This window comes from Gymnoscopelus microlampas, assembly GCF_963454915.1.
Source record: "Gymnoscopelus microlampas genome assembly, chromosome: 11".
NCBI classification, from domain to species: domain Eukaryota; kingdom Metazoa; phylum Chordata; class Actinopteri; order Myctophiformes; family Myctophidae; genus Gymnoscopelus; species Gymnoscopelus microlampas.
Genome location: NC_139948.1, coordinates 12255201 through 12279914, shown reverse-complemented (window position 1 = coordinate 12279914; position 24714 = coordinate 12255201). Strand labels below are relative to the sequence as shown.

The 24714-nt window shown below is 41.2% G+C and overlaps 1 protein-coding gene across 1 annotated transcript; it reads left to right on the top strand.

The window, feature by feature from the left end:
* The first annotated feature begins 59 nt into the window (after window positions 1–59).
* Window positions 60–23599, top strand: cnn1b (calponin 1, basic, smooth muscle, b). Its single transcript, XM_084072363.1, has 7 exons — window positions 60–312; window positions 14317–14438; window positions 16004–16070; window positions 17574–17711; window positions 18793–18909; window positions 21038–21184; window positions 21803–23599. The coding sequence occupies exons 1-7, from the start codon at window positions 253–255 to the stop codon at window positions 22052–22054; spliced, it is 903 nt and encodes a 300-aa protein (XP_083928489.1). The 5' UTR covers window positions 60–252; the 3' UTR covers window positions 22055–23599.
* The last annotated feature ends 1115 nt before the right edge of the window (window positions 23600–24714 follow it).

The following is a 24714-nucleotide window of genomic DNA, read 5'->3' as shown; positions in this document are numbered from 1 at the left end:
GCAGCAGGGTGAAGCTGTTTAGTTGTACTCCACCACGGGATCATCATAGCTTGATCATATAGAAGTCTGCGGTGCACTGATACACGGATTTGGTCCTGTTCTATTGGGTGGATTTTTCTTGCTCTTTTTGTTTTTGTTTTGCCTGGATCTATAGATCTGGTGGTGTGATCATTTTTTTTTTTTAAGCCCCATTCTTTGTTTCAACTCCACTGTAAATAATAGTAATCACGCAGAAGAGAAAAGAGCTGCAACATGTCAATGTATTTCAGGAGCGGCCCTGCATTCGGACTCTCTGCCGAGGTCAAGAGTAAGGTAAGGTTTACTCCGGTGGTGTAAAGTAATTAAGTACTTTTACTACTTAAAGTAACATTTTGAGGTGTTTTTTACTTTACTGGAATATTTCCAATTGTCAGCACTACTCCACTACATATCACTACTCCACTAGTACTATTTGAAAACTTCAAGCTAATAGTTACTTTGTAGATTTTGATTATTGTTACAAAACATACATTAACCACTTCAGTCCTTTATACATTTTGGCCATTTGAAAATAGCTGATCTACAAGCTCACATAGATCTGCTATTTTCAAAAGATGTTTTTATACATTTCGAACACTTAGGGCATTCTGCATGATGAGTACTTTTACTTTTGGTACTTTAAGTACATTTTGATACCAATACTTTTGTACTTTTTTACTCAAGTAAAAAGAAATAGGAGATCTACAAGCTCACAGCACACCATGAGCTTGTAGATCTGCTATTTTTGAAAAATCGTGTACATTTGAACCACTATTCTATATACTTGGAAATGTTGTCACTATTGTGCTTGAAGTTCTAGTGGGAGAACAGCTGTGCACCTGACGCTCATATAAGGCAGGGTAATGTCAGTGTTGGAAAGTAACTAAGTACATGTACTCGATTACTGTACTTAAGTACAATTTTTAGGTATTTTTCACTTCATCTCAGAGGCAAATATTGTCCTACTTTTACTCCACTACAGTAACTTTAGTTACTTTGTAAAACATACATTAACCACTTAAGCCCTTATATATACTTTGGCTATTTTCAAAAGATCTTTATACATTTTAAAACTTGTGAAATGGGACATTCTGCTTTTGGTACTTTAAGCACATTTTGATGGCAATACATTTGTACTTTTACTCGAGTAAATTTTGAATTCCGGACTTTTAATTGTAACAGAGTAGATCTACATTGCAGTAGCCTATTGATACTTTTACTTAAGTAAAACATTTGAGTACTTTTTCCACCACTGGGTAGGGTAAGTGATATTTTATGGTTAAAAAAAAGGTGTTTTGTTAAAAGGTTAAAGCTGTGATATTCTGATAGTAATCATTGCTATAGAACGTTTGTTCAGTAACAGAGTCTCCCCCCATCTCTCCAGCTCTTTAATAAACAGAACATTATTCATTTTCAAGTGGGTTTCCAATTTCAGCCAATCAGGAGAAAGTGCCCATTTGTCAGCTTCAATGTTATAGTGTTCCAGTTTCAATTTAGTTTTTTCACTTTGTTTAATTTGTATCCTGTGTGTGAGTTTCTCTCTCCTCTCGACCTGAAAATGCATTTACTGTTCATTAAAGAGCTGGAGACTGAAAAAAACACTCTATAGCAATGAGTACCAGAATATAGAGCTATTAAGCACTTATTTTAACAAAAACATATAATGAATTGCATTTTTATAGCCTACCTTTTTAAACAACTTTAGTTACTTTATAATACATATACTGTACACAGTAAAATCCTGTGTACAAATGGAACAAAATTCCAGAGTACCATTTGTACAATCACAGAGTTACAGCCAAGGGTCAATATGGTTTCCTTTTGTAAACGGTTTTCAATTATATCACAATTTTTTAAAGTCTACATAGCTTATAATTGCACTCATTGCAGGTAGGAGAGATGTAAGTGATTTTTGTTTTACCAACTAAATTACTACAATAGATTGGTGATGCATCAAACTAGATAGATCCGTGATCCGGGGACCACCAGTGGTCCTTGGGAGGGTACCAGGGGGTCCCCAGCGAAATGATTTAACATAGCGTGACAATCATTTTAACCACTTCACTTTGGCTATTCAAAAATAGCAGATAATACAAGCTCATAGCGTGGCACTCGAATCGTGAAAATGTGTGCATATCTATCTAATATATATATGTTTTAAGCAAACATTTTTTAACTAAAATCTTTGCTTCTGGGGATTCCCTGGAACAAACTCCATTTTCAGATGGGGGTCCGTGGCCAAATGTGTATCAATTTAGGGGTCCTTGGCATGAAAAAGGTTGAAAACCACTGAGATAGATAAACATTCCAAACAGATCAAAAGATGAAAATGTTATTAGTCATTTTTATTCAACTGAAACGGCCACATCACACAGTACAACATAACAGTCGGCTGTCATCAGCTCCATTCAATTCAGGCAGATCCGGGTTCCAGGAAGAGGTGACAACATGGACTAATTGTGGTCGGAGAGATTTTTTTGGAAAGGCCTGGCATGCTTTGGGTGTTTCGTCACATCTTTTATTTACAGTAATAATACCATGACAGAAAAGAACGTGTACGTCGAGAGAGCCTGTGAATCAGAGCCGCTGACAGTATTGTTTTCTTGTTTTTTTTCATGGATGAGAAAGGTCAACCGCAACATATTCCAGCTTAGTGACTATATCCGCTGAGAGGTTAGTCATCCTATAGTCATTGTGAGCAGGGGCTGCCAGCTCTGATGTCTGTCATTGCCACTTTGATCACACTGAATGAAACCTCTTTGAAAACCTGTACCGTGGTTCTCAACATGGTGTCCAGAGACCCCCAGCAGGGGCCCTCGAGGGGGTTGCAGTAGGTTTCCCCAAATGATTGATAGTTGGCAGTGGTGGAAAGTAAACTAAATATATTTACTCAAGTACTGTACTTAAGTACAATTTTGAGGTGTTTGTACTCTACAAGGCAAATATTGTACTTTTTACTCCACTACACTTTAGAAAACTTTAGTTACTTTGCAATTATACATTATTACATTATAAAACATACATTTACCACTTTAGCCCTATTTTATACCTAGGCTATTTGAATATAGCCGATCTAGAGATCGCTCGAACCATAGATCGTCTATTTTCAAATATTTTAGTACTTTTACTTTTGGTACTTTAAGTACATTTTGACCAATACTTTTGTACTTTTACTCAAGTCATTTTTTTATTTGGGACTTTTACTTGTAACAGAGTACTTCTACATTGCAGTATTGATACTTTAAGTAAAACATTTGAGTGCTTTTTCCACCACTGATATTTAGGAACCAAATGGAGCTTTACCTGTCTGTAGCTCCCAGGTTCCCATGAGATGAAACTCATATCTTAATGAGGGTCTGTGGCCTAATGCATAACAAACTGGGGGGTCCTTCAAATAAAAAAAAAGTTTAGAATCACTGCGTTAGGCCGTTATTTTCAGAGTTTAACAACTATTTGTCTTTATAATTCTGTCTAGTGCAGAGAGAAACTTAGAGGAAATGTATTGGCCTCATTCATTCGACAGGCTAGGAAATGTTTTTATTCCGGTTGAATTCAGTTAGTCAGTAGAATACTACACCAGGCCTTTTTTTTCCCTCCTTCTTCTTCTGCACCAGGGAGCATCAACATTTGTTTTTTTCCTGCCATGCTACTGGATCATAGACTGTAAAAAAGAATGGACAAAGCCACTCCCCTGCTTTCTACAGAACGAAAATGAAGCCGATAGTTCAGGAACATGCATTCCTCCATCGTTAATATATACAGTTGGCCACGTCCGGAACTCAAACGCTATTGGTTGAGACCAGACACGTGACCAGCGAACCGGAAAACACCCCCAAAAATGCTATTGGTTGGGTAGCTTGTCAATCAAGAGCGGGGGCGGGGAATGAATGCTATTGGTTGTGTAGGTTGTCAATCAAATCATCCCGCCCCTCCTGGAGCATAGCCTACTTTATCGTCAATTTTAGAATAAATGGGACCATAATTTAGCAAAACGCATATCATGATGATTGAAAGGAGACTTTAAACTAGCGACTGGAAGCATATAGAATTTATGACAATTTTTATTACAGTAAGAAAATCTAGTCTAAAGTTTGTCAAAAACCCATTCACTTGCGCTAAAATAAATTCTTTCTGACACTTCAGGTCGGCGCAGGGTAAAACAGCGCCACTCTGGCCATTCATAAGCTTCCGTGTTGGCCTCATTGTAAATATCCAAGCCTTGCCCCTTGTACTGGATACATACATATGTCCCCAATTAAAGGGATAGTTCACCCCCAATTTTTTTTTTCTAGTCACCCCATGGAGACTTGAATTCATGGATATTTCTTTTGTTTTTGTCGCATTCCTATAAGCCAATAATTTGTTGAAAAGATGCTGATGTCTCTGGTAGGAGACTCAAAGGAGACTCTTTGTGTCTCCTACCGGAACCGCTGCCGGTCATCAAATTATTGGCTCAGGAATGCGACAAAAAACAAAAAACATCCATGTATTCAAGCATCCATGGGGGTGACTAATAGATAGAAAAAAGGTCATTTTGGGGGTGAACTATCCCTTTAAACATGAGCTGACCCTGAGGCCTGTGCGGGTCATGCTAACGTAACGTAGTAGGGACGCTAAAGCTCCACCATGACATCAAGATGGAAGCCGAGAAACTGACCGGTTACGTCAGCCCACTCGGACCACCTTTTAAGGGAGTGACCGTACTCGCGTATCTGCGCTTGAGAAAGTGTCCCGTAACTCTAAACAGTTTACACTGTGGAGGACTGGCTCTGACAAAACTCTCACACAGAACAGAAAGCAGGTGGACACACAACCATGGAGCAGTAGTTCCTCAACCAGTGGTCCGGGGGACCACCGGTGGTCCTTGAGGTGTTTCCAGGTGGTCCCCCAGCTAAATGATGGAGAGTTGGTATAACCAAGTGGACCCTTTATAGATCTTTAACTCTTGAGAGCGTAAAATGAAACCAAATGGACCCTCACGGGTCCATTTGGTTTCATTTTACGCTCTCAAGAGTTCAATTGTTGTTAACCCCTTTAGACCTGAGGCCGAGTCTAAAAACGCCTTCTAAATCCTGACCTAAGTTTTCTGAAAAACTTCAAATATTTATTCAAAAAATTACAAAAAATGTATGTTGCTATATACTGTACATAGCAACAGTTCCCGTCCTGAAAGGTATAGTTACAAATAGAGGTTCCTGCCCAAAATGGGTTAAACATCTGCATTACTTAATTTACAAGAAGTCTTACACAATTAGAGAATGTAGAAGAATGTTATCCAACGATAACAACAAAAATATTCAGAGTTTTGGGTCCGAGAGGCTAAATCTCATCAAACGGCGGTTCCGCGGCTCAAAATGGCGATTACATAATGGTCCTTTTTGATATATGAAAAAAGGTTGAAAACCACTGCCATAGATGGACGACAGAGGCAAGGCGTCGGGCTCTGCCAGATACCGGCTGGAATAGACGCAGCCTGCAGTGAGCGATGAGTCAGTGTGAGGAGAAAGGAGAAAGGGCTCATAAATTGTGTCAATAAAAAAGACCACATATAAGTGAACATTGCACTCTGCATCCAGCGTTTTACTTGCCTGCAGAGCAGCAGGGCATGTTGTGACACCATATAATAATGCATTGTCGATCACTGTACAGTTGCTCATACGTGAAACTTGTTTTCTCAGCATTTACCCATGAAGAGCAGTGGAGAAGTGCCATTAAAGGGATAATTCGCCTTTCTATCGATTAGTCACCCCATGGGGACTTGAATTCATGGATATTTGTTTTGTTTTTGTCTCATTCCTAAGCCAATGATTTGATCGGTAGCCACTGAGCCAGCGGTTCCGGTAGGAGACACAAAGGAGACTCTTTGTTGTCTCCTACCGGAACCGCTGCCGGTCGTCAAATTATTGGCTCGGGAATGAGACAAAAACAAAGCAATATCCATGAATTCAAGTCTCCATGGGGTGACTAATCGATAGAGAAAAAAAGGCATTTTGGGGGCGAACTATCCCTTTTAAAACAGCACTCTGTAAACTGGATCAGTTTAGGTTTAAGTGTCTGGCTCAGAGACACTTCGTCACATAGAGTGGGCGGACCGGGGACCTTCTGAGTCCCTCTCCATCCACTCAGCTATGTCCGCCTCAACTAAGTATTCATGGAACAATGCCATGTCTAAAAACTATGGCATCTGTGAGGGGCCTTCTGAACCCAGATGCATTGAGTGTCCCTATAACCTTTCATGCCCGTTTGACGCCCCTGTTTAATAATGTAGTGATCAAACACATATCTTTTTGCACTTTCGCCAGAACCCTTTACTGGTTAGTTTAGGCTCTGGAAAGTAGAAAGGGTTCAAAACTCACCATCAGGAACCCAACTACGTCTCAGGCCTAAGGACCCGTCCACACCATAAAGCAGTGGTTCTCAAACTTTTTCATGTCAAGGACCACCAAAATGATACGCGTTTGGCCGCGGACCCCCCATCTCAAAATATTTTGTTCCAGGGACCCCCCCGGTAGCAAAGATTTGAGTTACAAATGCTGTAAACATGTTGAACGTCATGTGATGTGTTGAACGTGCGAACATTCTGATGGATTTTGATTGGGCTGTCGGTCATCAAATCGCTTTTTAAAGTTGATCCACATGATATCACTCGTCGTTATAGTTGTGGTAAAATGTTTTTTAAATTTGTTCTGGTTCTCTTATACTAGTTATCGTTCTCGGCCCTTTTACGGTGTGTGTGTTTTGGAACACCTCCATGGTGACTCCAGTAATCTGCTTCAATGAGCCACCGGGGTTCATTGAAGAGGTCACAGTGGTTTATTTGGCTTCTGTCTCTCGTCTTGAGAACAGTGTTTCCCGCGCCGTATACATTTGACTTAACCGGGACTCGTACTCGTGGGCCCTTTGCCACGCTATTTGAGCTCATGCGTGGTATTAAACCTTTTTGGCTATAGAAACGGAACCGGTCTCGGCTCGCATTCCCCCCGAGCGCTGCAGCGAGGGGAACAAAAAAAAGGACAAACAAGGTTAAATCAAACCTAAACCAGAATACCTTGGGCCCGGGGGTTGGGGGGGTGGGGGGTTGTTGGGGGGGGGGGGGGGGCGGGGGGGGGAGTGCTGTCGCTCTTGGCTTGTCCTTATCGGACATGGTTCGCCTGAGGAGCCGTGGCGTGCTGCATAAAAAAGGTCAGAGAGAGAGAGAGAGAGAGCCAACAACACCCCGTGTCTGAGTCTGACTCGGGGTAAAACGTGCATCACACATACGCAAAGGGAAGTTGAATTTGCAGAGTGTCAAGGCAGCAGAGGAGGAAGAGCTATTGGTTGTTTTAAAGGGATAGTGCACCCAAAAAAACGTTTTTTTTTCTCTTATCGATTACTCACCCCATGGAGACTTGAATTCATGGATATTCTTTTTGTTTTTGTTGCATTCTTAAAGGGATAGTTCACACAAATAAATACATTTTTTTCTATTGATTAGTCACCCCATGGAGACTTGAATTCTGTTGTTTTTGCCGCCTTCCTAAGCCAATCATTTTGACCAGCGGACCAGTAGGCAGCGGTTCCGGTAGGAGACACAAAAGAGACTCTTTGTGTCTCCTACCGGAACCGCTGCCAGTCATGAAATTATTGGCTTAGGAATGCGACAAAAACTAAACCATATCCATGAATTCAAGTCTCCATGGGGTGACTAATCGATAGAAAAAGTCATTTTTGGGGTGAACTATCCCTTTAAGCCAATAATTTGATTTGTGTCTCCTACCGGAACCGCTGCCAGTCATCAAATTATGGGCTTAGGAATGCGACAAAAACTATAAAGTATCCATGAATTAAAGTCTCCATGAGGTGAACTGAACTGTTGAACTGATTCCGTCTTTACAGTTATTTGTTGTCAAGCAGCGAAGAATCAATTCGACTTCTGGCCCATGATCATACAGCAACATTAATTTAACTTTCGGAGTGTACAAATGTAACCAAATTGACCTTAAAGGGGTTGTAACTCTGAGAGCGTATACAAAGGGAACCACATGGACCTAACACTCAGGATTTGACAGTGTACCGGATATCAAGGAAGCTGTCATCCTCTCTTATCTTCCTCCAAGCGTGAAAAAGAGGTAGACAAAGTGAGTGAGAAGGGAGATAAACTGAAGGAGATGGGGAGAGAGATGAAGGGAAAGAAGGGGAAAAGATTAGAGGAAGAGGGAGAGAGATCTGGCAGGGGGAAAGAGTAAGAAATATGAACAAGGCCAAGCAAAGAGAGAGAGAGAGAGAAAGAGAGAGGGAGAAGCCAGGCTGGAGGGAGGAAGAAGGAGGGGGGGGGGTAAGTGATCCAGAGAGAGCAGTTTCTCCCAAGTTTGGTGTGATGGACTGGGGAAGCTGAGCGAAGCCCGCTGCTTTGAATTACCTGTTTGTTTTGGCTGTGGATCGGGGCAGGCTCTCTCCCAGACGGGGAGTTTAGACGCAGAATGATCAGGGAAAAAAAGGTGGGGGGGGACGCAGGAGAGGGAGAGATGGGGGAGGAGGGGGGGTTACACCACCAACAATTCAAAGCATTAGGCCCATGTGTTTGTGCCAATAAGGAAATAACATGGAGAGCGGAGGGAGCAGGAGCGTAGTGCGTTTCTGCATGCAGGAATGTCCCCCGGCCGTTTCTTTTTCATTTCACGTTTTTTTGTTTGTTTTGTTTTGTACCCTTGATCCGATTGCCTTTTTTCCTTATGACTCTTTCAAAGAGAAGTGCGGCGGAATGCGGACCCTTATATGAGACGAGCTTGGATAGAAGCAGTTATTATTATTATAGACGGGAGTTGTGAGTGCAGCTATGTTGTTGGGGTTATGAAGTAGATCCGCTCCAGTAATAGGCTACTCCTCAGTTGCATTTCTGCAGGTATACTGCCCCCCCCCCCCCCCCCCCAGTACAGGAACATGGTTTGGTTTTATAATCAGTGGGAGATACAAATCTACAAAAAATAAAGATAAAATATCTTATCTTATATACTTATGGGAGATCAAATTTGTAACAAATGTGACTACATCTGACAGCCCTAATATAACATCATTATTTAGGGCAAATCAACACTACTTAAAGGTTTTTGGTTAAAATAAGTGTTAATTAAACTATATTCTGATACTCATTGAGTGTTTGTTCAGTAACGGGAGTGTCCATGTCTCTCCTCCTCTTTAGTGAACAGTAAATACATTTTCAGGTCGGGATACCTATTTTATCCATTCAGGAGAGTGAACTTTCACATACAGATTAAACAGGTGAAATCGGAAGTGATGGCTCTAAGAAATAAGCAGACAAAATTGGAACTGGAACACTACAAAATATGCCCTACCTTTAACCCTATATACTTCGTTGACCGACCGGGGTCCCCCAGGGCTCTATACTTGGCCCCCTCCTTTTTTTCCCTCTACACCAAACGTTTTCTGAAAATAGCCGTTCTACAAGCTCACAATGTGTCTTAAGTTGTGAACTTGTAGATCGGCTACTGTATGTTGACAACAAATATTTGCCTATTATGACACGCCCAGAATAAGGATGCTAGTTTTCATGTGGCTAACTACTTAAACCCTGTATACTTAGTCAGGCCTTCTCCTTATTCCTCTCTATTGACTGAAAACAGCCAATCTATAAACTCACAACGTGCCACATAGCAACGCGTTGTGAGCTATTTTGTCCAAATGTTCGCCCTAGAATAAGGGACTCTTATCAATGTCGGAATCAGAATCAATGTGAGAGTGTATTTGTTGTAGGGCTAATGTTCCATTTGAAGCCATGAAGCCATCTCTGAAACGCAGACAGAGTTGTGCTGAAAGGTTTAGCTCCCCCTGTGATGTACAGTCCATCAATATGAAAACTAGCCCTCCTGGTTTTTAGCTTTGCTTGATTGATTGATTGATTGAATACTTTATTAGTCAGAAATGTAAAACAGCACGTGGTACATTCAGACATTAAGGATACAAGAATAACACAAACAAGTCCTGGGGACTTGTTAGTGTGGTTGCCCTAACAGGGCAACCAGACTATAGTACTCCTTATACTTTGTTTATTTATTTATAGATAAACAATACTTCGGGCCGCTACTCCTCCCACAGTTTATTTTTCCCAATTTAGTGCTATATGTCAAAATGACCGGTCTGACCGGGAATCGTGCACTTGCATAAGGCTAAGAGATTGGTTGCATAGTTTAATTGATATTGATTTATTAGTGCATTAAATTTCCCCATCCACTTCAATGGAAAAGTGAAAACACTAAAATTCAAGTATTTTTTTCTCAGAAACCGTAAGAGCTACAGTTACCAGACTTTGAGGGGAGGTTCATAGTTTATTGCCAAATTATTTAAACAAATATTACACCATTCGGCCTCATGGTGGCGCTATAAGAGCCCACTTTACCTTTTGGCCTATAACTCTTGAACCGTAGGTCGTAAAATCAAAATTTATTTTTCCCTAGATTCCTTGGGTCATTACGCAACTCCCCATATAGGCCACGCCCATTTGCGTATGGATAGATTTTTTGATATTTATTTATTAGTGCATTAAATTTCCCCATTCACTTTCATGAGAATTGCAAAAACTCCCATTCAAGTATTTCTTTCTCGGAAACCGTAAGGGCTACAGTTACAAGACTTGGAGGGGAGGTTAATAGTTTATTGCTAAATTATTTAAAAAATAATCACACCAGTCGGCCACATGGTGGCGCTATAACAGCCCACTTTACGTTTTGGCCTTTAACTCTTGAACCGTAGGTCGTAAAATCAAAATTTATTTTCCCCTGGATTCCTTGGGTCACGACGCAACTCCCCATATAGGCCATGCCCATTTCCGTCTGGATAGATTTTCCGCCATTTTGAATTTTCTTCAAACCACACTTTTAGCTCCTCCTCCAACATATTTTGTCCAAATGTCACAGAAATCGGTACACATGATCTCTGGGCCCATGCGGTAAACATATCCAAACGGCATTTTCATAGTCCTTACCGTTCTTCCGTAAATTGTTTCCAAAGTTAGTGGGAGGGACCCGTTTTACCAAAAATGTCAAAAATCACGAACGAAACGTCCAATCGATCCCAAATTTAAATCACATGTCGAGGGTGATTTACTCAACGACTCCCCAAAAGCATTTCCACTTTGACCCATAGGGGGCGCCACGAATGCGCAAAATGTCACCGTTTGATGCAAAAACATGATTTTTGGGGGAGTCAGTCCCTTCAAAATGAAACGCAAGCGATCTCAGGAGTGACGTGACAATGTAATTGGCGCAGTCTCCGACGGTATTCCTCCCAGCGTATTACTCGAGTCCCGACCGGCGTCGGCGCAACCACACTTTGCAATTGCCAATTGCGACGCGTCTAGTTTCCATTGTGGTCCTATGTATTCAATGCAACATAGCATAAACAATTTACACAATAATACATGTTGTCAACAAATACAAAATGTATGTAATATTATGTACAAAGGAGAAAAACGGCAGCAGTGAATGACACCTCCTTTCTATGGGGATTTACATGTACTTCCCCTTGTGGTCTGAGGAGCTGCTAAAGTCAGTGGCCGTGACACAGGCCTTGTTCACTGTGTTTATAGCAACATAGACAGGATAATTGTATCTGTCATTATGTGTTCTATTGTAAATGTTATTTCAAGAGACTAACAAAATGAACAGAAAATAAATCAAACGATCAAGTAAGATGCCAGCTAAATTTGACCATGAATCCTGGCGTCCCTATCCCGGGACATGTCATAATAAGAAAACATTAGGGGCAGAAATAGCAGACCTACAATTTCGCAGCAGGTTGCAACGCGACACGTGAGCTTGTAGAGATCTATTTTCAGCGAGGAGATTTGATGTAGAGGGGATGGGGGGGGGGGGGGGGGGGAACGGAGTGGTCCAGGTAGAGACCCCTGGGGAACCCCAGTCAATGAAGTATATGGGGTTTAAGTGGTAATAGACCAAGGTTCAGCCAAATGCCTTTTCAGCCAGCTTGTAGATCTGCTATTTTTGAAAGATCGTGAACATTTGTGCAAATCTTTGAAAAATAAATATATATATATATATATATATACTGTGTATATACATTTTATAATTTTGTAAAAAAAAAATTATGGCAAACATCTGTAACTCAAATCTTTGCTTCTGGGGATTCTACAAATGTCTTCTAAATCCTACAGTTTTTTTGAAAAACGTATGTTTCTATATCGGTGGTTCTGAAACTTTTTCATGTCAAGGACCCCCAAAATGATATGTATTTGGCTGCCCCCCCCCAGCTGGAGAGACATGGGAGACTCCTTTTACTGAACAAACACCTACTATCAGAATATAGAGCTATTTAACACGTATTTTAACCAAAGTAAATCACTTACCCTAGTCCTACCCTTTTAATGGATTAAGATGCACACAGTCATGTATCCATCCATCAATTTGGTCAATGTTTGATCATTTTAAAAGTATAGTTTGTTGGTTACTTTTGATGTAGTAATGGTCTTATTCGTTTATTTTTTTCATTTTAGAGGTATTAAAAGGTCCTTAAATTGTCACTTTAGAAACCCCCTGTATACACTTATACTGTATGTTGGTTTGAGTGAGAAAACATTGTTGCACATTAAGCTAATCATTTCCCCCAAAATAATTCAGGGACCCCCAGATTGGGAACCACTGTATTGGAGAGACTGATTACTGATACCTTGTATCAATGATTTGAAAACTTAGTTATGAGTTACTTTGTATAGATTTTGATTATTATTACAAAACATACATTAACCACTTCAGCCCTGTATACATTTTGGCCATTTGAAAATAGCCGATCTACAAGCTCACAATGTTTTCCCAAAGATTTTTTGACATTTTATACATTTGGAAACTTAGTACTAGTACTTTAGTACTTTTACTTTTACTTTTTAGTATATTTTGATACCAATACTTTTGTAGTTTTACTCAAGTACATTTTGACTCTACCAGACTCTTACTTGTAACAGAGTATAGCTACATTGCAGTATTGATACTTTTACTTAAGTAAAACAAATGTGAGTACTTTTCCCACCAACTAACCACTGCCTCAAGCTCATGAGTGCCATATCTCCCCCCCCGGCCAAACAGGGATTCTGTTACGGGTGAGCGGCTGGTCTTTGTTGGTCTCACACATGGAAGCCCAGGGTTCGAATCCCGGGTAGGATATATAAAACTTAGGGATTGCAGCATTAGCGTTATTTATGAGACATAAAGGGGCGTTTAAGAGTCACTCAGGCACTTTTTAACACAATGAAGGAAGGGGGGGAAAAAAGCTTGTCCAGTTGGAGCCACCGTTCAAACGGAATGTAGTCCATGACGTCATCATAGCAACTATCAGTTCACAGCTGGGGCAATGGATGAGTCCAGAAAGGTCTTGTGGTTTGGACCCGTGTGGGTCCATTTGGTTCCGTTTGTACACCCTCAGAGTTACATTAAAAGCTGAAATACATAACTTCTTAGTGTGAATAAAACTTTAACCAAAACATTTTGAACCAACCTGTATGCTAGAGTGTGTTAATACACAATGGTGGAAAGTAACTAAGTACAGTCACTCCAGTACTGTACCTAAGTACGATTTTGAGATATTTTTTGCTTTACTGTATTGAGTATTTCCAGTTTTCAGTACTTTTACTTCTACTAAAACTTTAGTTACTTTGCAGAGATGATATTAAAAAAACATGCATTAACCCCTTTAGCCCTATTTTATACATAGGCTATTTGAAAATAACCGATCTACAAGCTCACAACTGAGCTTGTAGATCTGCTATTTTCAAACATGTTAGTACTTTTACTTTTGGTACTTTTAAGTATATTTTGATGCCAATACTTTTGTACTTTTACTCAAGTAACATTTTGAACGCAGGCCTTTTACTTGTAACAGAGTATTTTTATATTGTGGTTAGGGTTATTGCTACTTTTACTTAAGTAAAATATCTGAGTACTTCTTCCACCACTGTTAATGCTACAGTATATAACAAACACAAGTGTGGTGGTCTGGTCTCTCTGCTTTAGGTCCTGTGATCAGGTAGGACACCTACTGGTTGACAGGGGGTACTGCATAAAAGTCAAAGGGAAATATGTTTGCCTTTCCTAAGCTTCTATCTGTTAAAGCTCAAAAAGCAGACATGTTGCCGCTCGTGCGGGGAGAACTGGGTTTGACATTAGAGTTATGGATTGAATCTTTAACACTGAGGATTTCACTAGTGTACTCTCTCTCTCTCTCTTTCTCTCTTTCTCTCTTTCTCTCTCTCTCTCTCTCCCTCTCTCTCTCTCTCTCTCTTCTCTCTTGTCTCAGCTTGCAGGGAAGTACGACGTACAGAAGGAGGAGGAACTGAGGCTGTGGATTCAAGATGTGACCGGCAAGAGAATCGGGGACCCCTTCATGGACAGCCTGAAGGACGGGGTGCTGCTCTGCGAGTGAGTCACATCCTGGATACATTAACACTGAGAGTGTACAAATGAACACATTAACACTGAGAGTGTACAAATGAACACATTAACACTGAGAGTGTACAAACGAACACATTAACACTGAGAGTGTACAAATTAACACTGAGAGTGTACAAATAACACTGAGGATTTTACTGTGTGGAAGGTTTGGAGAGACGGGGAGAGAGACAGTGTAGCTGAACACAGTTTTAGTCATAGACATAATACGTAAGTGTTTCTAAACCTTTTTTGGGCCAGTCCCCCCTATCCAATATCCAGCACCATAGAAGACAGGAAAGCACAATGGGAAGCACCATAGGAAGCACCATAAATGACAGGGAAGCACCATAGAACAGGGGTCTTCAACAGGATGTCCGGGACCCCTAGGGGTTCCTCAGAGTTACTACGGGGGGGGCCGTCAAATCTTTGTGTGATATGATTTTTCTTTTTTACATTAACCACTTGAACCCTAGCATCCCTATTCTGGGGAGAACTTTAGCCAAAAATAGCCGATCTACAAGCTTGTAGATCGGCTATTTTTGGCACAGAGGTGTAGGTGTCGAGGGAAAATAGAGCAGACCAAGTAAACAAAAAAAAGTTTAATCTGAAACACAATGTTATACAATATAGAGGGGGTCCCTGTTTCATCTCTCTCTCTCAGCTAGGGTGTCCTTGGCCTGAAAACGTTGAAGACCCCTGCCATAGAAGACAGGGAAGCACCATAGAATAAACTTTCATTACTTTTGGAAGTTGATATTGCACCTTCTCCTTCTTTATTCATCTTAAATGATGTGTCCCAGCTACACCTAAACTGCACACACAAGCGCATCTTTTTTGCTGGATTAACAGCAGCAAAGAAGATGGTGTGAGATGGAAACCTCCTCATACCTTTAACGTTTCGCCGATGGGCTTTAACTTTTTTTTAGATAATAGTATATTTAGAACCATCAACGGCAAGATTACATGGAGCAAGCGAGAAAAACGCTAACGTACGGTCTAGCATCGCAGCTAAGCTTAAGGACATGATTTAGGCTGTCCTTACACAGTGTAGGAACTTTGCACAGGTATGCATGGCGTTTTGGCCCTGCTATTCGTGACATAGTTGGCCCTGGGAGGGGTGGGTTAAGGTTTGCTTGTAATTCAGTGTATTGGTATTTTGTTGTTAGTTTTATGTTGTATGTATATTTATCTTGTTTTAGTTTTAGTTTAGTTTTTATTCACAATAAAAACAAACAAAGGAAGCACCATAGAAGACAGGGATGCACCATAGCATGCACCATAGATGACAGGGAAGCACCTGTGGTATACTGTATACGTGTATATATCTATGGTTTTATCCATAGGCCTTTGTTCATTTTGTACCAATGTCTGTTATTGTACATGCATATTTGTGGTATTGACCATGCATGCTGTAGCTAACAACTTCAGAATTGTATAGCGGCCGTGTACTGCCTGTAACCTCCTAAAATCCCAATGTCACCTCTTTCTACAGTATCTCTGTAATTTATTTTATTGTGTATTATTATTATTCACCATCGCCTGTCTCAACACAGACTCATCAATACACTTCAGCCTGGCTCTGTGAGAAAGATCTCCACCTCCACTCAGAACTGGCACCAGGTGAGACAATCACTCTGGAAGACAACACCACCTGGTGGGGACATGTGTCATTATCAGGCTGGCGCTGCTATAGACCAATTATTTGTTTACCAACGTTGACACTGGACGCACAGGTGATTGTTTCATGCAATCAATTCCCAACATATTGTTTCGGGGTGCGCTGGTTTCAGTTCATTCAACCTCCTCTTGTGTGTTGGCTGGTGAGGCACGTCCCAGCGAGACCTGACAGAATGGGTTTCATTTGGCGCCGGCCTTTTCGCGCAAACTGGTTCTTATCGGTGTGACGTCATGCACTTCATTAGTGTGTGTCCAATTTTGCAACACACACAGTAAACTGTGTACACATGGAACCAAATGGACCCGCAAGGGTCGATTTGTCTCCATTTTGGTCTCATTAGATAAATTAACAGAGGAATGTAATGTCAATTCAATTCAATTCAATTTTCAATTCATGTGTTCATTATTGTTATTATTAGCCTTCACTTTAATCAATGCACAAGTTGTATGAGCAAAAATAAAATCTTGGTCCTAAAAAAAGACAGAGGAAGCTTAGTTCTACAAAACCAGTGAAGTCATTTTGGCCTTTTTGATGAAATGGTAATGATGGGGAAATGAATGCAAAGTGAAAAACACACCACGCACAGAATTTCCATGGGGATGCGGGGGCTGTAACAGCCCCTATAATTATAATTGGGCCGTAACCCCCCTATCCTCCAATAAATTAGCATGAGTAAGTTAGCCCACAGCAATTCTTGCACCCAGGCCCCTTGTGGCAGGAGAGCCTTTTACTCCCTGATTACAAGGCAAGCCCAATTAAATGTGTCCGACCACGGAAAATAGTATTTCAAAAATGGGTCCGGTTAGCCGACTGTTTCAGAGAGTTGTGGGCTGTTTTTCCAGAGCGTGTGTAAAGCAGAATATATAGTGCATTCTCTTGGCCGTGGAGGATGCACGCGGGCCTTATTTACATTCCAGACGGCAGCTGCCTTATCAAAATGAGACCCCTCTCGTCTCGGCGCGGCTCTCAGCTCCCTTTGTTCGGCTGCTGAAAAAAGCAAATAGCACTTTTAAGGGTTTGTTAAGGCTCTTTCCAAGAACACGCTCCGTGGCATTAGCATTACTGGAATGGATGCAGCCATTCTGTGAAGGGAGACGACAACAAAAAGCAGGATCCCAGCAGCAGAACTGCTTTGAAGATGCGAGTTTTATTTTAGAGACGGTGCCTGGTCGACTGCCAAACAAACCTTCACAGCAATTATAATGACAGTTTGATAACTGTCTCTCTGAGTCTTGTCCCCATTTCACATGTAAAATTATTTACTTTATCCTTGTGCGTTCATACTTAAAAGTACAGCACGACATCCATCCCTGCACTGTCTCCAGTATTAACAAAAAAAAGGTCCATGTGCCTAGGATGTGCCAAGACAATAGGCTTTGAATGGAAAATTGGTCATGTTCTTCCGAAATGATTCCATTTAAACACTTCTCTGCTTTTCCCATCAGCTGGGAAACATTGGAAATTTTGTCCGGGCCATCACGGAGTACGGTGTGCAGCCACAGGACATCTTCGAGGCCAACGATCTGTTCGAGAACTGCAACTACACTCAGGTCCAGAGTACGCTCATTGCTCTGGCTGGAATGGTGAGGACAAGAAGTGCTATTAAATGTCATCGATATCTGTCTGTTGTATGCAGTGGTGGAAAGTAACTAAGTACATTTACTTAAGTACTGTACTTGAGTACAATTTTGAGGTATTTGTACTTTACTTGAGTATTTCCAATACTTTTACTTCTACTCCACTACATCTCAGAGGGAAAAAAAAACTTTTACTCCACTACAATTATTTGAAAACTTTAGTTACTAGTTACTTTGCAGATATAAGTTATTATCCACTTTAGCCCTATTTTATACAGTACCTAGGCTATTTGGAAATAGCCGATCTACAAGCTCACAACGCGCCGCATCGCGACGCGTTGTGAGCTTTTTAGTACTTTTACATTTGGTACTTAGAGTACATTGTGATGCCAATACCTTTGTACTTTTACTCAAGTAAATGTTGAATTCTGGACTTTTACTTGTAACTGAGTATTTTTGTATTGCAGTATTGGTACTTTTACTTTTCCACCACTGGGTCAATGTTATTTATGTCATAAGCTTGATTTATACTTCAATCATACGAACATACAGGTAGATGATCTACAAGCTCCCAGAAGCTTGTACATGTAGATAAGCCAATTTTTGGCCTGGATAAATTACCCAGCAAGCACAGTCAGGACCCGGACCAATCAGTGACGTCTCGATTGGGGCTAGATCAAGTCAAACCAAGACAAGTCAGATCTGGCCCAGAATATCACCTGATTTCAACCAAAATGAATCCTGACCACAAAAACGTCACTTCCAGGACGTCATCTAAACACATTCTCATCACCCAAAATTGCTGTCCAAATGTCCATATGATGTCCCGGTGATGACGTCCTGTAAATGACGTAAAGATCATCCCCATATGGGCTGTGATCTGGCCTAGTCTCCTGAACGTCACCGGGGTGATGACCGGGCGTCATCATGACGTCATCATGACGTCATTGTGCTTGCTGGGTAAGCAATACACACAGCCGATTTGTGCTGTGTGGAGAATGATCGCGATGCAAGTTGTTGTGAAATTGGGGTTCGATCAAAGGAAGGCTATTTCCACTGGATTCATGTCTGTTTCTTCATTCCTCAGGCCCAGTCCAAAGGCTTCCACTCCAACCACGACATGGGAGTAAAGTACCAAGGGAAAACCCAGCGCCACTTCGCTCCCCAGATGCTGAAGGAGGGCCGCAACGTCATTGGTCTGCAGGTCAGGATAGCAGAAGATTTCATTATCAGATTAGATTATTGTGTACTACTTTTGTCAGTGTGTTTGCGTGCAACTTTACTAACAAATGGAGCCTGGTTCCCTAGAAATCAAGGACGCAGAGTGCTCGCGTACGCGTGAAAACTTGCGTTTCTTTTTACCGGGTTTGTTACTTTTTTGGGTGTTTTTGTTACATTCATTCGGTTAATTCGGTACAAAAATTGTTTTTTTTCTTTTCTTTTTTCTTCATCCCCAAAAAGTGGGGGGGGGGGGGGGGGGTTGCCCTCCCCCCAATGGAACTGAGTATGTCCAACCCCCCCCCCCTCTGCGTCCCTGCTAGAAATGGTGTGTTAGTTGAAGATATTGTAGCTACCTAGATGGTGTTATGGATGGATGGATAGAATGGTAGATTCACCATTCATATAATGGTAGGTGGATGAATCAACTTTAAGTTTATTGTCATATCACAATTTTACAGGTGTAAAAGAATGGGTGAAATAATGTTTTGTTAAAGGCATTGTAGGGAACATTAAGCCTAAATTTAAAAAATATTTATATATATTTTTTTTGCATTTTTCCCCTCTATCAGCCACTATATAATGATGCTGGGGTGTTTTGAAACACAGTACTCTTTCTGAAAACCCTATTTTCCCTCATTGTTATTGTTTGTGCAGTTCGTTTCCCGGCCACCAGGGGGTGATGCCTCCATAGACTTCCATAGACTTCCTTACGTACGGGACAAATATAACAACAACAACAACAATAGGGAAAATAGGGTTTTCAGAAAGAGGCCTGTGTTTCAGTGCAGGAAAACACCCCAGCATCATTATATAGTGGCTGATAGAGGGGAAAAAATGCAAAAAATATATATATAAATATTTTTTAAATTTAGGCTTAATGTTCCCTACAATGCCTTTAAAGCTTCTCACAAATTGCAGTTGCATGCATATACATTACATTACATTACATTACGGTCATTTAGCAGACGCTTTTATCCAAAGCGGCTTACAATAAGTGTATTCAACATAGGTAGGGAACGAAAACTACTAATCACCAGAAGTTTTAAGTACATGTCCTGCAAAAACAAGCAACCAAGAGTATACCTAGCGCTAAGGTAAAAGTGCAATATAACAGCTACCTACTTTCTTAAACAGATGAGACAAAAAATGGCAAAATCAAATGAGCACGAGCTAAAACAAATAAGTGTATCGACTAAACAAGATCCAATAAAACAATACAAAAATAAAACAAGAGTTCGTACAACTAGTTAACAACAAGTAGGCCAGGCAAAGAGGAAGGATAGTGTTTCCTGAAGAGGTGGGTTTTCAGCCTGCGGCGAAAGATGGGCAGTGACTATAATGATATAATAACAAATACTGTCAATCATTAAAACGGTATCAGACACGTGCCTAAATAAAGGCAGATAGCAAATGGCTCACAGTCATAGCCTACATGAAGTGATAGTGCCAGTGTGATGGGAGCTTATATGACTGACATGCTGACAAAGGTCAGCACTTTTCAGCATCCGTACAACCTGGCTGGAGGATTAGCTTTCACAAAATGTGGCCTCAAGAATCCTCCACAAGAAAACACGACAATCTTCCTTGTTTTGACAGTTCGACGTGCAACATCGTAGCGCGACAGAATATCATTCAGACTCAAGCCAGTCATTTACTGGGTCCGGGGACCCCCAGGGGTACTTGAGGGGGTTCCAGGGGGTCCCCAGCTAAATGATGGACAGGAACCAAATGGACCCTTATGGGTCTGTAACTCTGAGAGTGTACAAATGGAACCAAATGGACCCTAACGGGTCCATTTGGTTCCATTTGTACACTCTCAGAGTTAAATATTGTATTGATTATACAATATGAATTGGGGTCCCAGAGGTATAAATGCCATTAAATGGGGGTCCGTAGCCCTAATGCATGTCAAACTGGGGGTCCTTGAAATTAAAACGGTTGAGAATCACTGCCAGAGAGCCGTAAAAACCTTCTCTTATTGCGGGTCCCTGGGTTATCTTTTCAAATGGGGGTCCACGGGCTAACAAGTCTCAATTTGGGGGTCCCTGCCATGAAAAAGTTTGAGAACCACTGATTTACTGTACGTCTGTACATTTTTTCGACGTTTGCAGATGGGCACGAACAAGCTGGCGAGCCAGAAGGGCATGACATCCTATGGTACGCGGCGCCACCTATATGATGCCAAGATGGGCATGGAAGCCCCCCTGGACCAATCTACCATCAGCCTGCAGATGGGCACCAACAAGGGGGCCAACCAGGTGAGCAGAGCCATTTGTCTTATGTTTTACGCTGTGGAGCAGATTTTTTTTTTTCTAACCCTAACCCTATTTTATACTTCGTCATATTTATAGCTGCCCAAAAGTAGCGAAAATAGCCTATCTGCAAACTCAAAATGTGTCCAGTCGCGACACATTGGGAGCTTGTAGATTGGCAGTTTGTGCTATCTTTGATATCTGTCATACATATTTATTTCATTTCCTGAAAAGTTACGGTTTTGGGCATGGCTCTCCCCCCCCCACACACACACACACACACACTCGTATAGGAATTTGACAGTCTTATCCTATTAAAGGGATAGTTCACCCCCAAAATGACTTTTTTCTATCGATTAGTCACCCCATGGAGACTTGCATTCATGAATATTTTTTTGTTTTTGTCGCATTCCTAAGCCAATAATTTGATTGCGTTTCCTACCGAATCCGTTGGTCATCAAATTATTGGCTTAGGAATGCGTCAAAAACAAAATAATATCCACAAATTCAAGTCTCCACGGGGGGTGACTAATCGATAGAAAAAAAAATCTCCTCGCCCTATTTACTTCATCACATGAAAATAGACAATCTACAAACTCTCATCTCTCTCTCACACACACACAGTCTGGTATGACGGCCCCTGGCACCAGGAGGCACATCTTCGACAAGAAGCTGGACCTGGAGAACTGTGACACCAGCACCGTGTCCCTGCAGATGGGCAGCAACAAGGGCTCGTCCCAGCAGGGCATGACGTGCTACGGCCAGTCTCGCCAGGTCTACGACAACAAGTACTGTAACAACCCCACCGAGGAGGACGAGGTCTACTTTGACAATGGGGACAAGGCCGAGTTCGACGGCTACCAGTACTCTGACTGAAGGGAACCGTGTCGGGACTCCTTCTCCCTCCTCGTGCTTTTTGGCTCTTAACAAACCACAACTACACCGACCGCCATCGCCGCCGACGTCGCGACGAGTCAGACCACCACCCAGACCTTTTTTAATTTACTTGTGACCGACATAGTCGTCACCATCATCATCGCCGCCATTCCCCGGCTTTTTCCAGCCATTTTGTTTTTTTCACTCGGAAGGGATTTTTACTGCTTGTCTTTTCCGTGGGTCAAAGACGAATGTTTACACCAACCTTAAGGTCAAATTCTTCATTTAGTGGTCAACTCCTTTATCCCAAACAGTATCAAACGCATCTTTTTCTGAGAGAGTTGATGCATTGCTACCAAATATACCCAAAGAAAAAGCCTTGTTGAATATCTTACATTTTAATGTCCTTTACTATTTATAGATTTTTTTTCTGTGTTGTTTTGCTTAATAGCTTTTATACTTGCAGTGACATCTGAGATGTATTTCTGTCGACACCCTGGCGCCCCACAGTTCCATGGTCCAAACCTTTTTTTAAAGCATGAACATTATCAGAACAGAACAGAATTTTGATCGAGTGGAAGCAAGTGACCAACTCGTTGAGCAGTTTTGAACCAGAGTACATGTTCCACAGTGGATTGATTCCATCCCCTCCCCCGGATGACACGCAAACAGACCCCTGGAATTATTGTGTGGGGGATTCCTGCAAGGAGGGCTTGTAGCTTTTGTCTGCGCGTGCACGTACGCTACGCTGGCATATTGTCTGTTGATCACATTCACATGCCTGCCAACTCGCCACTTTACTGGACTGTTGTCAATGGACTTTTTGTGTGTTTTTCAAACATTCTTATTGCGGAATTTGAGATTTCAAGATGTGGTTCTATATTAAATGAAATGTGGATGCTGGGTGTTATCCCAACACCGCTCCCAACTGTTTTAAAGATTTACAGAAAGAAGAAAAAACACCACTGTTTGGGTGGTGTAGCTCGCATGAAATAACCATTTCAAGCAAAACAAAAACATAAGCGAACATAGCTAAATTACTCCTCATACTGCCAAAAGTGTCCATTTTATCACAACTGTTTCGTTGTGATGAATTAATCTTTTAGGAGACATAGTCCACTCACGTTGTGACTCAGTGAACCTCAGCTTTTATATACATTGTTGCTCGGTTTGCACTTTACTTAGCATCACCTTGCGTACAGTAAATGGCTTAGAAGCGCAGTATGGACCCAGCTCTGTACCTTGAAAATTTGCTGATGTGAATCAAAATAGGCAGATGAGATGATTACTGTAACTATATTTTCTGTATCATAATATGTGATACTGTCAGCCCACCGAATGTCTTGAATGTAATATTATTTTAAGGTCATAAGTGCTTCAAGCTGTAATGGTAATCCTTTTACCGCTTCAGGCGGCAAATTATGATTGTTTTACTACAAAGGATTCTAAAGTCAGGCACCTACAGTGTATGACCTGTCTGTCATCCCAAAATGGCCTGAATGTGTTTGTTAATTGGCTTTGGACTGCAAAATAAAAAAACATATTGCCAACAAGAATTGTTTTTTTCACAGTATATTGTTGTTTGCCAAAATATGAGCCTCAAATAATCCTCCATTTACAACTGGTATTCGCAAACATTCAACAAATGGGGTCAACACCATTCACCACTGTTGACTTGGAACTGTTCTGCCATCTAGTGTCTGAAGTTAAACATTGCAAATTTTCAACCCATTGTAAACACTTATCCACTTAACTCAGCAGGTATCTTCTAGTGCTTTTGACTTGCTTTTTGATATTTTGGCCGTGTCATTTTCAAAGTACTACAATATATTGAAGAATGGGACAACTGGGATTTGAACATGGAACCTCTGTGCTGAGAGTCTGATCACTATCCCACTCCACCATCTCTAACTGACTCTCAGGAGATGTGTCTTAGTAGCCTACTCCTTTAAAAGTTTTGGCACCTCAAGAAACACTTTCACCTAGAAACTCCATTCACACTTTTTTCCCCCCATCTTACTGTGGACACAAATGCTTGAACTTTTTACTTTGAAATGTTTTGTAGTTTTTGAGATATTTCACTTTTAAAACGTACATCTGAAAACCAACACGGACATCTTTCCAACTTTTACCTGGTGCTTTTCCCTTTATCTAATATTTTAGTGAAGACCACGCAAGTGAACAGAATAAGTAAGAACCACTGTGGTGCAGTGGTTTAGATGCAGGGCTGATATCCAGAAGGTTCCCAATTCAAATCTAACCAGGGCATTTTTCCAACTTTTACCTGACTCTTGCACCTTTATCTAAGGTTTCACTGGAGAGCGTACAAAAAAACAGAGAAAGTATGAACCATGATGGAGCAGTGGTTAAGATACAGGCTTTACATACAGAACGTCCTGAGTTCCAATCCCGCAGGGACATCTTTCCAACTTTTACCTGGGGCTTTTACCTTTATCTAATCTTTTGGTGAATACTGTTGAGTTCTCGTTTAGAGACAATGAAAACTACAAGAGCTTGCGTTAGACTGTTTATTCAAGATTAATCACAGGTCATACACACAGCGTCTTCACATGTCGTGCAGCATAATAGCATAGACTTCCTGGTCGATTCCCGGGCACGCTCCTTATAGGTCTCCTAAGCCCGGACCTCCCATAACATGA

Coding starts and splice junctions, on each gene's coding strand:
- cnn1b (XM_084072363.1), top strand. CDS start 253: ATGTCAATGTATTTCAGGAGCGGCCCTGCATTCGGACTCTCTGCCGAG. Junction 313..14,316: donor CTGCCGAGGTCAAGAGTAAG/GTAAGGTTTACT, acceptor CTCTTGTCTCAG/CTTGCAGGGAAGTACGACGT. Junction 21,185..21,802: donor CCAACAAGGGGGCCAACCAG/GTGAGCAGAGCC, acceptor ACACACACACAG/TCTGGTATGACGGCCCCTGG.